Source organism: Doryrhamphus excisus, chromosome 13 (assembly GCF_030265055.1).
Source record: "Doryrhamphus excisus isolate RoL2022-K1 chromosome 13, RoL_Dexc_1.0, whole genome shotgun sequence".
Taxonomy (NCBI): Eukaryota; Metazoa; Chordata; class Actinopteri; order Syngnathiformes; family Syngnathidae; genus Doryrhamphus; species Doryrhamphus excisus.
The window spans coordinates 2,265,498-2,283,548 of record NC_080478.1 but is presented as its reverse complement, the minus strand read 5'-3'; the positions used below and the strand labels follow the sequence as shown (position 1 = coordinate 2,283,548).

The following is an 18,051-nucleotide window of genomic DNA, read 5'->3' as shown; positions in this document are numbered from 1 at the left end:
ACAGGCCGGACCACATTTACAGTCAAAGACGTCAAACTTTAGGAAAACTTTTTTTCAACCAAAGAAAAAACACCAAACATTGAAATCATGAATTTTATTAGATTTATTTGAGTCCATTTGGCTGAAAACATCTCATCTATATACAAAAATAGTCAAGTCAATCTTCATACGAGGTCCTCTAACGAGTCCAACATCAGGACACCAGTCAACCAACTCCTAACACGACACATAAACCAGTGGTGTCCAAAGTGTGGCCCCGGGGGGAATTTCTTCACCCTCGTCATATTGTAGAATTACCGTATTTTCCGGACTATAGTGGCACTTTTTTTCCTAGGTTGGCTGTTCCTGCCACTTATACTCCAGAGCGACTTATGTATGTTTTTTTTCTACCTAATTATGCATTTTTGGCCTTGTGCGACTTATACTCTGGAGCGACTTATAGTCCAGAAAATATGGTAAATGAATAGGTTACCAATGAGATATGACATTAATAATTTGTATTGTCACATTAATACAAAGCTGAGATGCTGTGTTAGCATATACCAGGGGTCAGCAACCCACGGCTCCAGAGCCGCATGTGGCTCTTCAGGCTCTTTGTTGTGGCTCCTTTTGCAATTCTCAAGTATTCAACACCTGAACTTGTTGGGGCCAGAGTAAACATATTTGTCAACAACTGTTTGTAAACAGATGCACGGTGGTCGAGTGGTTAGCGCGCAGACCTCACAGCTAGGAGACCTGAGTTCAATCCCACTTTGGCGACTCCAAATTGTGAGTGTGAGTGGTTGTTTGTCTATATGTGCCCTGTGATTGGCTGGCCACCAGTAGCCCGAAGACAGCTGGGATAGGCTCCAGCACCCCCCGCGACCCTGATGAAAGAATGAATGAATGTAAACAGAGTTTACATTTAATTTACACAGATATTTCATTTATCTTCTATATTAGCAATCTGTTACTAGCAAGAGTACTGCACTTTTTCTCCAAAATTCCTAAAATTATACCCCAAAATTCCCTCTAAAATTACGGGAGACTCGCAGTTCGCTGTCGCTATCAGGTATAAACTTTTGAAAGTTTATGAGATATTGTTTTTGAATTATGTTTTGCGGCTCCAGTCTATTTTCCTTGAGTCATCAAACGGGTAAAATGGCTCTTTTGATAGGAAAGGTTGCCGACCCCTGGCATATACCGACCAACATGGGATTGTTTTTAGCATCTTTAATGTAGTGGTCCCAAATGTGAATTTGTTTATCCATACGACCCTCATCATAAAATGTGTGGACACCCCCGACATGAACATTCAGAAAGTCAAATGTGGTTTCTTGAGTTTCCAACTTGAGGAGCAGCAAAGTGCAAATGGCAACATGAAATACCGTGTCATGACCTCGCAAGGCACTAGAGGGCAGAGTGGAGCTCTGCTGGCGGTTTCGCCGCCGTATTTGGTCACGTTTCGTAACATTTTTAATGACGAAAAGGAAGGGTCGTGTTCTTGACCTTTATGGAAGTTTCCTGTGTGCCGTTAACAGCAAACCGCAGACAAGTCATGTGTTTGCCGGAGGAAACGTGGAGGAAACAAACTGGAGGAGGAATGAAATGTCAACACTACACGCAGTTTTTAAGGATTTCGAATACAAAAAAGCCACCCTGCCGGTACAACGTCGTTTATAATAGTTTTAAAAACACGTGACACGGTCTTCGTCACGTTGACATTTCAACATGTGAAGGCTGAGTGAGAATAATGTGCCATCACGGGCAGCAAGGCTACAGGAGGTGATCAAGAAACTACCCACTTGCCCCGATTGACTATTTATTGCTTTTTAAAAATATGTATATTTCTATTTGAGGCGTTTATGGACATATCGTGATTGTAATGCCAGTGTGAAAGAGGGCGTGAGGACGTTTCATCGAGTAAACATCTGACATCGGTGGAAAGAACACAATTAATTTTTTACAGTGTACATCAGGTAGGAAATAAGACAAAAACTCTTTAAAGTTCCCACAGTTGAAAGATGGTATGTGCCTGCATGTGCGTTTCTTCTAACAGGAAGAGCAATCGATCACAGAGCTAACGAGGCGCTGTGCATCCAAAGCCCTCTGGCGGCTCTAAAATGGTTTGCGTCGAAGAAGAAGACGAGCTTCTACTTGGAGTGTCCCGTGCAAACGTCCACTGGGAACCCGATGCCGTGTTCCGTCATGGCGAATCAGTAGTGGTCTTCTAGAGAGGAGCTGAGGATGTTGGAGAAGACGTCGAGCATGAAGGTCACGTGGTCAACAGAGCGGCAGGTAGCTGAAGAGGAGCGGCACCAGGAAGAGCGTGTTGAAGCCCACCGTCCCGTAGACGATGTAGCGGTAGGAAAGCTCCACCTCGGCGTGCTGCCTGGCCTTCCTCATGTCGCCGCCCGGGATGGCCAGGAGGCGGCACACCAGCGGGATGGTCAGCGCCTTCATCAGCGCCCGCGTGGCCACCACGACCAGCACGCCCAGCAGGAAGCGCAGCGCGGCTGTGCCCACCAGGCCCCCGCTGAGGGCCGGCAGCGAGAGGGGAAGGCGCTCCGGCGGGGGGTCCGCCATCAGGCCCAGGCGGTGGTTGACGTGGGAGGCCAGGGCGATGCCGCCACCCGAGCCCAGGATCTGAGCCGTGTCGCCCCGGGATGTGCTCCACGTGTCCAGGGTGAAGGAGAACAGGCCCAGGCCCAGGTGGACGCACACGATGACCAGCGGGGCGTGGACGCACGTCAGGACGAAGTCGTCGATGGCGTCCATCGCCGGCAGGAAGAGGAGGAGAATGAGGACGCTGTAGAAGACGCCGACAATGACGTCCTGTGAGGATCACAGACATCATAAGCATTAGTTATTATTATTAATAATAATAATTTAATCATGCATTTTTGTCTCAAAACGCCATCCACGTGATTTTCTAAAAGGAACACAAAACAATAGAAGAAAAAGGTTTCAAGAAATGCCTTAGGACCTTTTCCAAACACATTGCGGTGCCCCCGTACTATGGAGCAAGGCATTCCACTCCAGCTGTGTTGCAGTCTGGAGTTTGGGAGTTCAGAAATGTTGTGGAAGTGGTTTCGTGGGGTGACTTGTGACGACGTTAAAGAAAGAGGAATATTCAAGTCCACAAAGAAAGCCACCAAAAGTGACTGCGTTTTGTGTTGTCATAAGGTTGCCACGGTAACGAGCCGCTATGTTTGCAAGAGCGGACTGGAGCCAGACGTCAAGGCGGCCACACAAGATTCTTTGCAGATGAACGCATGGAGCTCAGACGCTTCCTGGACGTTCCTTGCAACTTTCAACATCATTTTTTTTATTATGCAGTATATTTTTATTCATTAAATATTTTAATATCATAATATATTTAATATTTTTATATTATAATATTTATAATATTGTATTAATATTTTTATATTATAATATTTATAATATTGTATTAATATTAATATTATATTAATTATATTAATCATATTTATATAATATTCATACCAATTTATTGCTAATTTAATTGCTAATTAATCTAACAGACAGTAAATGTCCCACAACCATTCATGTCTAAACCGCTGGCACAAAAGTGAGTACCCCCCCCCTTGTGAAAACGTCCACATTGTGTCTAAAGTGTGAATATTTAGTGTGGATGGCCAGAGTTCAGTAGAACATCACAGGAAGCCTCTGAGGTCCAGTTTCATGATGACTCCTCCACCTTCTGTTGGAGGATTCCCCACAGATGCTCCATCGGGTTTAGGTCCTTGTCCTTGGAGGTGTGTTTGGGGTCCTCATCATGTTGGAGTCCTGCCCTGCAGCTGTGTGTCCCCAGGAAGGTGGCCATCATTCATGTTCCTGGAGCTCAGCAGTGATGAGAGGATGAGAGGAGCTCCAGGAGTCCTTAGTCTGATGTTCTTCAAAGTCTTTGCGGGCCGTCTTGTTCATCATGTCTTTCCAGCGGCGTTGGTCATGTGATCCAGCAGATGTCATGTGGTTGCAGAGGCCGTCACCACGACGGCACCTGTCAGCAGCCACGAGGAGTCCAAGGCGTGCGAAAGCGACTTGTTCCACGCAGCTGTCAATCAAACCTGCTTCAAAGCGCTGTGACCACGGATCTACTCATCCATCTGGACCCTGAAGACAAACTTGGCTTTTTCCTTTGGGAGCGTCGGAGCACTGCAATTGTGTGCAGATGTGTGTGTGCGTGTGTGTGTGTGCACATGGGCGGGACTTACCAGAACCGAGTGCATCCCCAAGTAGATCCGACTGACGCAGACCAGCAGACACCAACAGAGAGCCAAAACCAAGCCCAGCGTGAAGGAGTACTGTGGACCAGATACGAAGAGTCAATCCCAAATACTAACCATCAACACTGACGGTTGGGTGCTGGAGCCTATCCCAGCTGTCTTGGGGCGAGAGGCGGGGCGCAAACGCCACACAGAGATGGCCGAGGGTGGAATTGAACCCGGGTCTCCTAGCTGCGAGGTCTGCACGCTAACCACATGAACAACATGCAGCCCTTAAAAGTATTTAAAGTTTATTTATTTGTTCTATAGTACTTTATATAACACTTAATATTAATAATACAGCCATTGGTTGTGTTACTACTATGTGCTGGCATAGAGTATTAATGATGCTTGGGAATCTCATGATAAACTATTATGTAAGTTGTGTGTATATGGGGAATGACATTTATGGAGGTAGACGTTCCCACTCCCACTTCCACACGCTTATGTCACCCTTTAGGGGCAAAATTCATACTGAGGACGACCTGTTTGTTTCTTACATCATGCAGTTATAAGATAATAATAACAATAAAGTTTTATCTTATCTGACCTCAACCGCGCATGAAGCGGCCGCATGTACAATGAGAGATGGACGGGAGGCGGGACGTAAGGTTGACTGACAGCTGAGTCGGTAGAAATGTGATCTGCTGAGGTTTTCACTTTCGCTAAAAGCCTTTTGTTGTCTTTTGTGTGTGAAACACACATACACACATACACACATACACACAACCCTCAGGTTGACACAAACACACATACACACATACACACAACCCTCAGGTTGACACAAACACACATACACACATACACACAACCCTCAGGTTGACACAAACACACAAACACACATACACACAACCCTCAGGTTGACACATACACACATACACACATACACACATACACACAACCCTCAGGTTGACACAAACACATATACACACATACACACAACCCTCAGGTTGACACAAACACACATACACACATACACACAACCCTCTGGTTGACACAAACACACATACACACATACACACAACCCTCAGGTTGACACAAACACACATACACACATACACACAACCCTCAGGTTGACACAAACACACAACCCTCAGGTTGACACAAACACACATACACACATACACACAACCCTCAGGTTGACACAAACACACATACACACATACACACAACCCTCAGGTTGACACAAACACACATACACATACACACAACCCTCAGGTTGACACAAACACACACACACACATACACACAACCCTCAGGTTGACACAAACACACACACACATACACACAACCCTGAGGTTGACACAAACACACATACACACAACCCTCAGGTTGACACAAACACACATACACATACACACAACCCTCAGGTTGACACAAACACACATACACACAAACACACAACCCTCAGGTTGACACAAACACACATACACACAAACACACAACCCTCAGGTTGACACAAACACACAAACACACAACCCTCAGGTTGACACAAACACACAAACACACATACACACAACCCTCAGGTTGACACAAACACACAAACACACATACACACAACCCTCAGGTTGACACAAACACACATACACACATACACACAACCCTAAGGTTGACACAAACACACATACACACATACACACAACCCTCAGGTTGACACAAACACACATACACACATACACACATACACACAACCCTCAGGTTGACACAAACACACATACACACATACACACAACCCTAAGGTTGACACAAACACACATACACACATACACACAACCCTCAGGTTGACACAAACACACATACACACATACACACAACCCTCAGGTTGACACAAACACACAAACACACATACACACATACACACAACCCTCAGGTTGACACAAACACACAAACACACATACACACAACCCTCAGGTTAACACAAACACATATACACACATACACACAACCCTCAGGTTGACACAAACACACAAACACATATACACACATACACACAACCCTCAGGTTGACACAAACACACAAACACACAAACACACATACACACAACCCTCAGGTTGACACAAACACACATACACACAACCCTCAGGTTGACACAAACACACATACACACAACCCTCAGATTGACACAAACACACATACACACAACCCTCAGGTTGACACAAACACACAAACACACATACACACAACCCTCAGGTTGACACAAACACACATACACACATACACACAACCCTCAGGTTGACACAAACACACATACACACATACACACAACCCTCAGGTTGACACAAACACACATACACACATACACACAACCCTCAGGTTGACACAAACACACATACACACAACCCTAAGGTTGACACAAACACACATACACACATACACACAACCCTCAGGTTGACAGAAACACATATACACACATACACACAACCCTCAGGTTGACACAAACACACATACACACATACACACAAACACACATACACACATACACACAACCCTCAGGTTGACACAAACACACATACACACAACCCTCAGGTTGACACAAACACACATACACACAAACACACAACCCTCAGGTTGACACAAACACACATACACACAACCCTCAGGTTGACACAAACACACATACACACATACACACAACCCTCAGGTTGACACAAACACACATACACACATACACACAACCCTCAGGTTGACACAAACACACATACACACATACACACAACCCTCAGGTTGACACATACACACATACACACATACACACAACCCTCAGGTTGACACAAACACACATACACACATACACACAACCCTCAGGTTGACACAAACACACATACACACATACACACAACCCTCAGGTTGACACAAACACACATACACACATACACACAACCCTCAGGTTGACACAAACACGGATACACACATACACACAACCCTCAGGTTGACACAAACACACATACACACATACACACAACCCTCAGGTTGACACAAACACACATACACACATACACACAACCCTCAGGTTGACACAAACACACATACACACAACCCTCAGGTTGACACAAACACGGATACACACATACACACAACCCTCAGGTTGACACAAACACACATACACACATACACACATACACACAACCCTCAGGTTGACACAAACACACATACACACATACACACAACCCTCAGGTTGACACAAACACACATACACACATACACACAACCCTCAGGTTGACACAAACACACATACACACAACCCTCAGGTTGACACAAACACACATACACACATACACACAACCCTCAGGTTGACACAAACACACATACACACAACCCTCAGGTTGACACAAACACACATACACACATACACACAACCCTCAGGTTGACACAAACACACATACACACATACACACAACCCTCAGGTTGACACAAACACACATACACACATACACACAACCCTCAGGTTGACACAAACACACATACACACATACACACAACCCTCAGGTTGACACAAACACACATACACACAACCCTCAGGTTGACACAAACACACATACACACATACACACAACCCTCAGGTTGACACAAACACACATACACACAACCCTCAGGTTGACACAAACACACATACACACATACACACAACCCTCAGGTTGAACACACATACACACATACACACAACCCTCAGGTTGACACAAACACACATACACACAACCCTCAGGTTGACACAAACACACATACACACATACACACAACCCTCAGGTTGACACAAACACACATACACACAACCCTCAGGTTGACACAAACACACATACACACAACCCTCAGGTTGACACAAACACACATACACACATACACACAACCCTCAGGTTGACACAAACACACATACACACAAACACACAACCCTCAGGTTGACACAAACACACAAACACACATACACACAACCCTCTGGTTGACACAAACACACATACACACATACACACAACCCTCTGGTTGACACAAACACACATACACACAACCCTCAGGTTGACACAAACACACATACACACAACCCTCAGATTGACACAAACACACATACACACAACCCTCAGGTTGACACATACACACATACACACAACCCTCAGGTTGACACAAACACACATACACACATACACACAACCCTCTGGTTGACACAAACACAGATACACACATACACACAACCCTCAGGTTGACACAAACACACATACACACATACACACAACCCTCAGGTTGACACAAACACACAAACACACATACACACAACCCTCAGGTTGACACAAACACACATACACACATACACACATACACACAACCCTCAGGTTGACACAAACACACAAACACACATACACACAACCCTCAGGTTGACACAAACACACATACACACATACACACAACCCTCAGGTTGACACAAACACACCACAAGGTTGCATCTGATGTCCAGTGGGTGGAGTTAAGCACCTTGACCTTCATGTTAGCAAACTGTAGGACGTCAGGTCATTCACAAGGTCATTACAGTCTCAACAACTCCAACACGGTGCCGACAGAACTTCCCAGACCGTGACCGTGCTTGTGCGGACTCGCCAAGGCACCACCGCCTGAGTAGTCTGTGTTTTTCCAGAGTCTACGCATGGTGTCTACAGTCTCAACATGGAGGCCCCATAGCCACGCCTCACGCCTGGCAGGGGGCCATCCAGCATGAAGCCAGTTCTGCAGTGTAAACATCATCATGTTTACATTTGACGCCGCTACAGTGCACGGGTCTCGGGCCGCACATCATCAGACATCAGGGAGAGCCTCCACATTTGCTTTCCAGCTTTGACCTCACGTGGAGAAACATCTGGCTGTGGTTAGCGTCCTCGCCGAGGGAGGCGGGGCCCCGCTGCTGTGGAGGGAGGAGATCCGGCTGACTTGTGCCCATCCAAACATTCCTGTTCTGCTCCGACAAGTCCGCTGAGACAGCAGTCATACGCAATGTTTCTCTTCCTGTGATGTTCACCTTGGAACACGTCTACTGCCCTGTGGTACGCTCAGTGAAATGAGTCTGCTAATTGGTGCTAACGGACTCTACCACCACCACTAAACATTCATGGACATTCATACACCAGTGTGGATAACACTACAGGCAAAGTGGGTGACAAGGACACAACAGCAGTGTCTGCTGCCCCTCGACTACATACACTTTACACTATTAACACTGCTCGACTTCTTTTTACACTTGTGTGGCAGTTAACAATGTTCAATGTGGGTCTGGTGCATTTCAAAGGGCATATTTCCTCTTTTAGATGTTGACGTATTTACCCTTTTGTTGATTGTTATGTATACATTATGTATATTCATTCATTCATTCATTCATTCATTCATTCGCTACATCACAGCTAGGAGACCCGAGTTCAATTCCACCCTCGGCCATCTCTGTGTGGAGTTTGCATGTTCTCCCCGTGCATGCGTGGGTTTTCTCCGGGTACTCCGGTTTCCTCCCACATTCCAAAAACATGCTAGGTTAATTAGCCACTCCAAATTGTCCATAGGTATGAATGTGAGTGTGAATGGTTTGTTGTCTATATGTGCCCTGGGATTGGCTGGCCACCAGTCCAGGGTGGACCCCGCCTCTCGCCCCAAAAAGACAGCTGGGATAGGCTCCAGCACCCCCTTATCTTGAGGATAAGTGGTAGAAAATGAATGAATGAATAAAAGGTTTGATTTAAAAACTGCATTTTGTGTTCAGTTGTGTTGCCATTGACTAATATTTCAATTTTTCCACACCATTTCCTCTGGGAAGGAAAGTTTCCAAAAGGGAAAAAAGGCCAACCAATGTCCAATGTTCAACCTTGCCGTCTCCTATTCTGACCCGATCCTTCATGTTCTCATGTGAGACATCCGAGGTCATAAACAAACACAGCAGCGAGGTCAAAGTCTCATTGGAGTCATGTGACCTCCACACTCACGTGTTAAAACTTTGAGCATTGTGCATCAAAGACGTCAAAGAGGCGGGCTGTCTTATCTGGGCTTGTAAATGACTTTGCGTTATAAACCTTGAAGACCATTAAATGCTGAGGTGTTTCATTTCTACTTCCTGTCCATGTGTTCTAACTTTGTAGCAGGGGCATGACGACACAGGAAGCAGTCGCTCGGCTACAGAGATTATCCGTGAACTTATAGAATTAACATTCCGTCTACAACCTTTCCATTGTTCAAAGCATTCACTATCTGAAAGTCCACCAGAAAGCCTTCATTGGGCGGACAGATGATGTCATCAAAGAATTTCAGAACTGCAAGATCACAGCATTTGGCTGGCGACCAGTCTGTCGGGATAGGCTCCAGCATACCCCGCAAACCTAGAAAATGGTTGGGTGGGAGATCACAGCCAATCATAGCAGCCTGCAGACACCAGTGATGCCCCCTGGCGTCTGTGAGCAGTAAAACGATGCTACAAAGTGACATTAGTGTTTTTCTGTGTAAATAAAGTTAGATTGAATGATCTTTCCATGTGATGCGTGTGTGTGTGGTAACTGCGGTGCACTGATCAAGTCCAACTGAAAATGCTGATGCTCTAACTGAACATCTTTCATATGAAAAACGAAGAGGAAGAGGAAGTTAGCGCGTTTCCTCGATGAGGAAGCGACTCCCATTCCAATCGCTTCCCTTTTACGGTTTCCCTTTTAAGTTTGTGAGTGGATTTGTGAGCGTTTCTTCTTCTCACCTGCCAGCGATCGCAGGTCATGATGAAGAGGGCGAAGGGGATGGCGGTGCCGGACATGGCGTGTGTGGACGGCATGCTGTACTCCGAGTTGTAGAACACCTCCATTTTGACCACGGGAGGCGAGGCGGGTCTGGACCAGCCGATCACGTCCTTGGTGCACTGGCCCAGGTACATGACCCACACCCACACCATGATGAGTCTCCGGCTCACGAAGGCGTCCACGTTCCACAGCAGGAAGGGGAAGAAGGTGATGTAAAATAATTCGTTGCCCAGCTCGGTTCCGAATGAGAACAAGTAGTAGAAGACGCGGTTCTCGATCAGAAACTCTTGACCGGCGTCCCCCGTCAAGGAGTTCCTGCGAAGCGGCTTGACCCTGCTGGCTGCCCCGGCTTCATCCGTCATGGCCCCGCTGTGATCGGACACACCGGCCGCTGGTGTCTTGGTGGGCAGGGAGCCATTGTGGGGAGGATCTTCCTCGCGGTGCTTTTCTCTCTTCCGAACCCCCGCTGTCCCCAAGTCCACATCCACTGCCTCGCCCCCATCGTCCTGGTCCAGCTGGTGGTAGCAAGCCCCGTTGTTTTGCGTCTCGCTCGGCGTCGCTTCCCTGTCGTTGCCTCCCCCGACCGCCGTCCTGGTAAACGTCCCTCGTACTCCGCAAATGTGCTGGAAACGAGCGACGAGGTGTGGGTCTTGGAGGAAGCGGGAGAGCTCCAACAAGCGGTTACTTTTCTCCATGTTGGACGTACGGCTCGGTGGTCAGCGCACAGCCGAAAAAGGAAGCAGTCGCTCGGCTACTTTGGCCGCACGGTGGACTATGGAGGCTAGCTAGCATTAGCATTAGCATCAGCATCAGCGCCGAGTGTCTTCAACTATGGCGACTTAAAGCGGATAGACGTGTGCATCAAAAACTACCATGTGATTTAGAAGTCTAAGCGACAATGAATACAATAAATACCGAAGATGTTTGCTCTTGTTCGTCCTGATTCTGGTACCGACTTTAAACCGACCTCTTCAATGGAGACTCTTCTTCTAATGACAGCACTCTGCCCACTGCACGAGCAACCCGCCTTTCCTCGATGCCTTACAGGACCGTCGGACATTCCAGCACTCCTTCTGTTTTCCAACTTCGTGATAGTTCAAAGCGTATTTTTTTCGCGTTTCTTTAATGCTAAATGCTAGTATTAGCAGTAACGCGAATCTAGCTTCGGTTGGGTTTGGGTGTTGCTCAGGAGAATAGCTTTGCAGCTTCAGATTAAGATATGCCTGATTTATTAGAACACAGCACAGAAGGTCATAGTGCATTACAAACATAATCGGTAGCTCCACACGTAGACTTGTGTTCTTAACATCATCCATACCTTTGTCACTATCGTCTTTAAAGGACTGATTGGTCAAATGTCCACGTAACAAATATTTCATCAAAATAGATATATTTCTGCTAAAATATTGAACTTCTCTTGAAGAATGTGTTGTTATTTTCACATGATGGATGGGAATAAACACCTGGAGTAGCAGTAAAATCCCTGTCCCGAATAAGACACAGTTGTAGACAATGAATGACATCAATTAATAAACACACCCGGAGTAGCAGTAAAATCCCTGTCCCGAATAAGACACATTTGTAGACAATGAATGACATCGATTACTATCGACACAAAGCAGACAGGTTGACTTTACAAAGCAAAGATCGATACAGCGTGAAAATACGGTAAAAACTCTCCAAGCAGGATTCACAGTAGGAAACTATAAAATGTACAAATTTAAAGTGAAATGTTGCTTTAAAATACTGCCAGGCTCCTCTTTTACAAACATTTATCCAGCAAACCAACACCCTTAGAAAGAAAATAGCTGCAATGTTATTTATTTCCAGCAGAGGGCAGCAGCGAGCCGGTAAAGAAAAGACAGCGACCACATGAGAGCTTCACTTTCCCACGGCCAGTGAAAGCGCAACGAAATGACCTTTGCGTGACGTCACACAGTCAGTGAATGTGAGACAAAGAAAGACATTAAAGGTAAGAAAAATATCTTCACAGGAGCGTCAATAATCCCTGAAGAAGCCCACGTGAGCCTCAAGAGCAAAACAAGTCAATCATCGATGCTGTGACAGCTTGACCTTTGACACCGGTCCCACGATGGTGGTCTCTCCGCACGTCAAGCAGACTTTCTCAGAAGCTTCTGGAACAAGCAAGGCAGGCCATTCCTTGCTGGGAGGCTTTCTCGGCATGTCCGTGAAGGCCACAGTCAGCCGTGGTCGTCCAGGTTGTACAGGAGCAGCCGGTGGTCCGCTTCCAGCGGTTCCAGCGGTTCCAGCGGTTCCAGCGGTTCCAGCGGTTCCAGCGGTTCCAGGCCCGAGCCAGGGTCCAGCCCGCAGAGGCAGCCCGTCGACGGACAGCACGGCACCAGACGGTAACGCTGCAGCTCCTTGAAGCTCAACGATGGAGAGCAGCGGTCGCTGACCAATACCTTCACCCTCTTCCTGTCCACCATCTCCTCTTCCTCCTCTACATCCTCCTCCTCCTCGCTGTGGATCTTCCTCAGCAGGTTGTTGATGAGGACGGAGCGCCGCAGGTAGGCCTCAGGGTCCTCCAGGAACCTCAGCTTCTCCAGGGACAACTTGAGGATGCAGCCCCTGTCCTCCTGCAGTATCAGGTGCTGCACAGCAGAGAGACACGTGAGGTCACGTCATCGTCAGTGGTGTCATTAGGCCTATTTTAGGGGGACTTCAGCCCCCCTGAAATGTTCTTAAGCCCCCCTAAATAATTTGATATTTTTTATTGATTTTTAAAATTTTTTTATAAATTCTTTTGTACGAAAAAAATCTCTGACAAATTTCACATAATAGGGCAAAAGCAGGCTAATAAGCAAGCCAATAAGCAGGCTAATACTAGGCTACTATTACTACTACTACTACTACGAGTAGTAGTAGTAGTAGTAATCATAAGAATAATAATGATGATAGTAATAATAATAGGCTGATGAATAATATAATAATGATTATTATATTATTAGACAACCATTATAAACTCAGATTCAGTGGTGTCATTAGGCCTATTTTAGGGGGACAAGACCCCCTTTAAAAAAAAAATCTACAAAATCTTATTTTATAAAATTTTATTTTTTTTATTGATTTTTTTTACAAAAAATCTCAGACAAGTTTTATAAAATACGGCAAAAGCAGGCTAATAAGAAAGCCAATAAGCAGGCTAATACTAGCCTACTACTACTACTACTAGTAGTAGTAGTAGTAGTAGTAATCAGAAGAAGAATAATGATAATAGTAATAATAATAGGCTGATTAATAATATAATAATGATTATTATATTATTATACTAGCATTATAAACTCAGATTCAGTGGTGTCATTACGTGTATTTTAGGGGGACCCTTTTTTTTTTACAAAAAAATCTTAAAAATCTTATTTTACAAAATTTTATTGATTTTTATTTTTTTATTTTGTATTTTTTTTACAAAAAATCTCTGACAAATTGTATATAATAAGACAAAAGCAGGCTAATAAGAAAGCCAATAAACAGGCTAATACTAGCCTATGTAATAATCAGAAGAATAGTAGTAATAATAATATAATTAATAATATAATAATGATTATTATATAATATATCTAATTATATAATTGATCGCTAAATCTGTCCAAAAGTGGGAAAGTTCGTTGTTCGTTATTTGTTTTTTGGATTTTTGTGAATGTGTACTACATTCATTCATATCCTGTGCATCTCCAGGGGGCCAAGCCCCCCCGTCCTCAGAACCTAGTGCCGCCCCTGGTCATCGTCATGGTAACTAAGGTCCACTCTGCCAATCTGACAATGAAGGCATCATCTGCATGAACGTTTTGACATCCATGAAGGACACAAACGGACCACACTGACATTTGACTAAATGATAGAAGACCATCAAATGTACTTTTTGAAAATATCCTCGTAGGCCTCCGTGCAAAACCTCCTCCTCCGCATATTTCCTCTTGAAGTAAGCGACTTTCGACGTTGTTGAATGGTTTGGACGCTCTCCAGCGGGCGGGGGAGGGGCCTCTGAAAGACATGTTCGTCAACATCAAAAAAACGACTTGACACCAGGCCGCGTTGGCCGAAAGCTGAGATGCTAACCTTATTGATGATGTGATCTCCTAGCATCGACGTGTGTGAGACCTCCTGACCCTCCACATCTTCCTCGCACTCCTGCAGGAAGTCAACTTCTTAAGCTCTGCTTCCAAATCACTTCTGGAAGAACTTTGACATCAACTCACACGCGGTTAATTGAACGAAATAGGCCGCCGCTGCTGCTAACAAAGCAACCTCGGAAGCTAACTCGTTAGCATCTGAATTCGCTTACTTTAAAGTGCCGCTAACATAGTCAGCTAACGAGCTAAGTAGTTTTCCTCTCCAATGAAATGATTGTAAACTTATGAAAGAAGCCAAGGTTTTACCACTTCCACACAGACCGAGAGGTATGAGAGGCTGACATCACGTTTCATAACATTACTGATGGCAAGTGAGCAGAATACTACATGCTATACTTGTCTGTGAGTATTTTTGGAGTAATGACGGTCAACCGCAAATTATGTACGACTTTTTCAACCAACGTGAAGGATGAAGGTACACGCTTGCACCAATACTGTTTATTAAAAATTACAAATATTTCATTTCTTTGTGATACCAGGAAACGACCCACACTTTATATTTCCGTCTCTAAGCGCCCGTGGGTATGTTGTATACAAAGAATATGAAAATGTTAGCAAAGAAGCTCAGCAGATGGAGGTGTGTGTTTATGTGTGTGTTTATGTGTGTGTGTTTATGTGCGTGTGTGTGGGTGGGTGTGCATGCGTGTTCTTTTTGGGGTGTTCTTTAAAACGCCACAAATCCACGGTGAATGCGAGTGGGAAGCATTCTAGTGGCCAAAGGTCCACCGTGCCACTGTGACTCAGACGTCCAAGAGCATTACGTGATCTTTGGGGACGAGGGTCCAATAGAATGGGAAGACATGACAGGAGAGAATGTGTAGGACGTGTGTGAGCATCTCACACGTCTGTTGTCATGTCGCTTGACGACAAAGATCTTCATGAAGAAACACATTCGATGAATTTAAGTTGTTTTTTTGCTCAGTGGTAAAGTGGGAGGACGTAGAGGAGCATTAAAGAGCATTCAAGTGTCCTACAAGCTGAAGTGAATGAGTCGAGGCTAATAATAATAATCATCTATAGTAGTAGTAGCAGTCCTACCTATTAATGAAGTCCAGCAGTTCTTCAGGAAGCCTGTGCTGGTCCGGCGGCGGCAGCTCCTCCACGGTGCGATCCTCGGTGCTCTCCAGCCTCCTAAAATATCTCCTCGACAGCAACAAGAGAGGAGACGCCAGCTTCATTGGTCCCCGCGGAGGCAGATGTTTCCTGTTGCTAAGAGACAAAACAAGCGCGGGGATGACGCCACCAGCATCCCTCCTCTCCGACTAGCATCCCTCCTCTCCATCCCGCATCATCCGGGGCGCTCGCTTTGATTTCCTGTACGGACCAGCGGATACACCAGGCCGCAAAAAACTTCAAATGAATATTATAAAAAACAAAAAACACATTTGAAAAAATAAATAAATAAAATTGGGCGGCATGGCGGTCGAGTGGTTAGTGCGCAGACCTCACAGCTAGGAGACCAGGGTTCAATTCCACCCTCGGCCCTCTCTGTGTGGAGTTTACAAGTTTTTTGCATGTACCCGTTTTCTCCGGGTACTGGGGCCTGTAGGATTCCCAAAAATGACTTGGCTATACGTTCATACGTTCCGGAATTATTCAATTTCTCCGGGTACTCCGGTTTCCTCCCACATTCCAAAAACATGCTAGGTTAATTAGCCACTCCAAATTGTCCATAGGTATGAATGTGAGTGTGAATGGTTGTTTGTCTATATGTGCCCTGTGATTGGCTGGCCACCAGTCCAGGGTGGACCCCGCTTCTCGCCCCAAGACAGCTGGGATAGGCTCCAGCACCCCCCATGACCCTTGTGAGGAAAAGCGGTAGAAAATAAATGAATGAGTTCTCCTCCTCGCTTGTGTGGAAGTGGTAATTTTTAGCTTCTTATTTTGTCTTTCCCCACCCTCGGCCATCTCTGTGTGGAGTTTGCATGTTCTCCCCGTGCATGCGTGGGTTTTCTCCGGGTACTCCGGTTTCCTCCCACATTCCAAAAACATGCTAGGTTAATTAGCCACTCCAAATTGTCCATAGGTATGAATGTGAGTGTGAATGGTTGTTTGTCTATATGTGCCCTGGGATTGGCTGGCCACCACATTAACTTCAGCCTCACCGCCATTTCCACTTGGACACATTTCACTGTGAAGTGGAAGAGCAGAAGAGCGCTGCCTATTCTGTGGAGGAGCTAATAATAATAATAATAATAATAATAATAACAATAATAATAATAATAATAATAATAATAATAATAACACAGCTCTTTGCATCAACTGCATGTGGTCGGTATGTTTTGCACAATTACTTTGGTCGCTTCCATGCCCCCCCCCCCCCGGCAATCTAGATAATTCAGGATGACAAATGTCTGATGCCGCCACTGGACTTTGAAAGCACCATAGCTGCTATGAGATGGAAAAGTGAAAGTTATATGGCAGCGTTGATTACATGACTTTTTTTATGCTACCTGTATTCCTTCTTCCTGTTTTAGCGCAGCACAAACGTACTTTGGACTGAACAAAGAACATTGAAATATTGACATTTATCAAATGTCTCATTAGCATTTTTGCTATTGTGACAAACAATATGTGATATTCTCCTGGCTGCTTTTAGATCACGTTCCACTTGATAGCTCAAACTCTTGTTTGGATTTTTCTCTGCTTGGCACCAGTTGGTTGGTTCTTTTCTTCTTCCCTGCTATTCTTGTCACTGATGGGCCCCGCGTTCCTGTTTCCGCCTCCCATGGAGCCTTTTTGGGAGCTTGAACCTTCGTGCTGCCGTATGGTGAAGTAATGCTTCATCAAATCCTAACAAGTCCATATAAATATAGTAGAAAATACTTCAATTGTAGTATTACACACTTTAGGAGTGCATTCAAATTGTTAAAGGGTTTTAATTTATTATGATTA

General features: G+C 45.2%; 1 protein-coding gene and 1 long non-coding RNA gene across 2 annotated transcripts; both read right to left on the bottom strand.

Moving 5' to 3' along the window:
* Window positions 1-77: 77 nt before the first annotated feature.
* On the bottom strand, window positions 78-12,033 carry LOC131140693 (sphingosine-1-phosphate phosphatase 1-like). The gene is made up of 3 exons (XM_058091361.1): window positions 10,966-12,033; window positions 4,215-4,304; window positions 78-2,814 (listed from the first exon to the last, which is right to left on the bottom strand). Exons 1-3 carry the CDS (start codon window positions 11,698-11,700, stop codon window positions 2,263-2,265), a joined length of 1,377 nt encoding a protein of 458 aa, XP_057947344.1. The 5' UTR covers window positions 11,701-12,033; the 3' UTR covers window positions 78-2,262.
* Window positions 12,034-12,293: 260 nt separating this feature from the next.
* LOC131140424 (uncharacterized) lies at window positions 12,294-16,272 on the bottom strand. Its single transcript, XR_009132408.1, has 4 exons — window positions 16,195-16,272; window positions 15,083-15,154; window positions 14,883-15,007; window positions 12,294-13,617 (listed from the first exon to the last, which is right to left on the bottom strand). It is a non-coding gene; the product is annotated as an uncharacterized LOC131140424 (long non-coding RNA).
* Between the last annotated feature and the right edge of the window lie 1,779 nt (window positions 16,273-18,051).

Bases quoted from the DNA above. Each gene is read 5' to 3' on its own strand.
- LOC131140693 (XM_058091361.1), bottom strand. From the start codon at position 11,700: ATGGAGAAAAGTAACCGCTTGTTGGAGCTCTCCCGCTTCCTCCAAGAC. The intron at 4,305-10,965 runs GTGAGAAGAAGA...TCTGGTCCACAG, and splicing joins TGACCTGCGATCGCTGGCAG to TACTCCTTCACGCTGGGCTT. The intron at 2,815-4,214 runs GTAAGTCCCGCC...TGATCCTCACAG, and splicing joins TGGGGATGCACTCGGTTCTG to GACGTCATTGTCGGCGTCTT.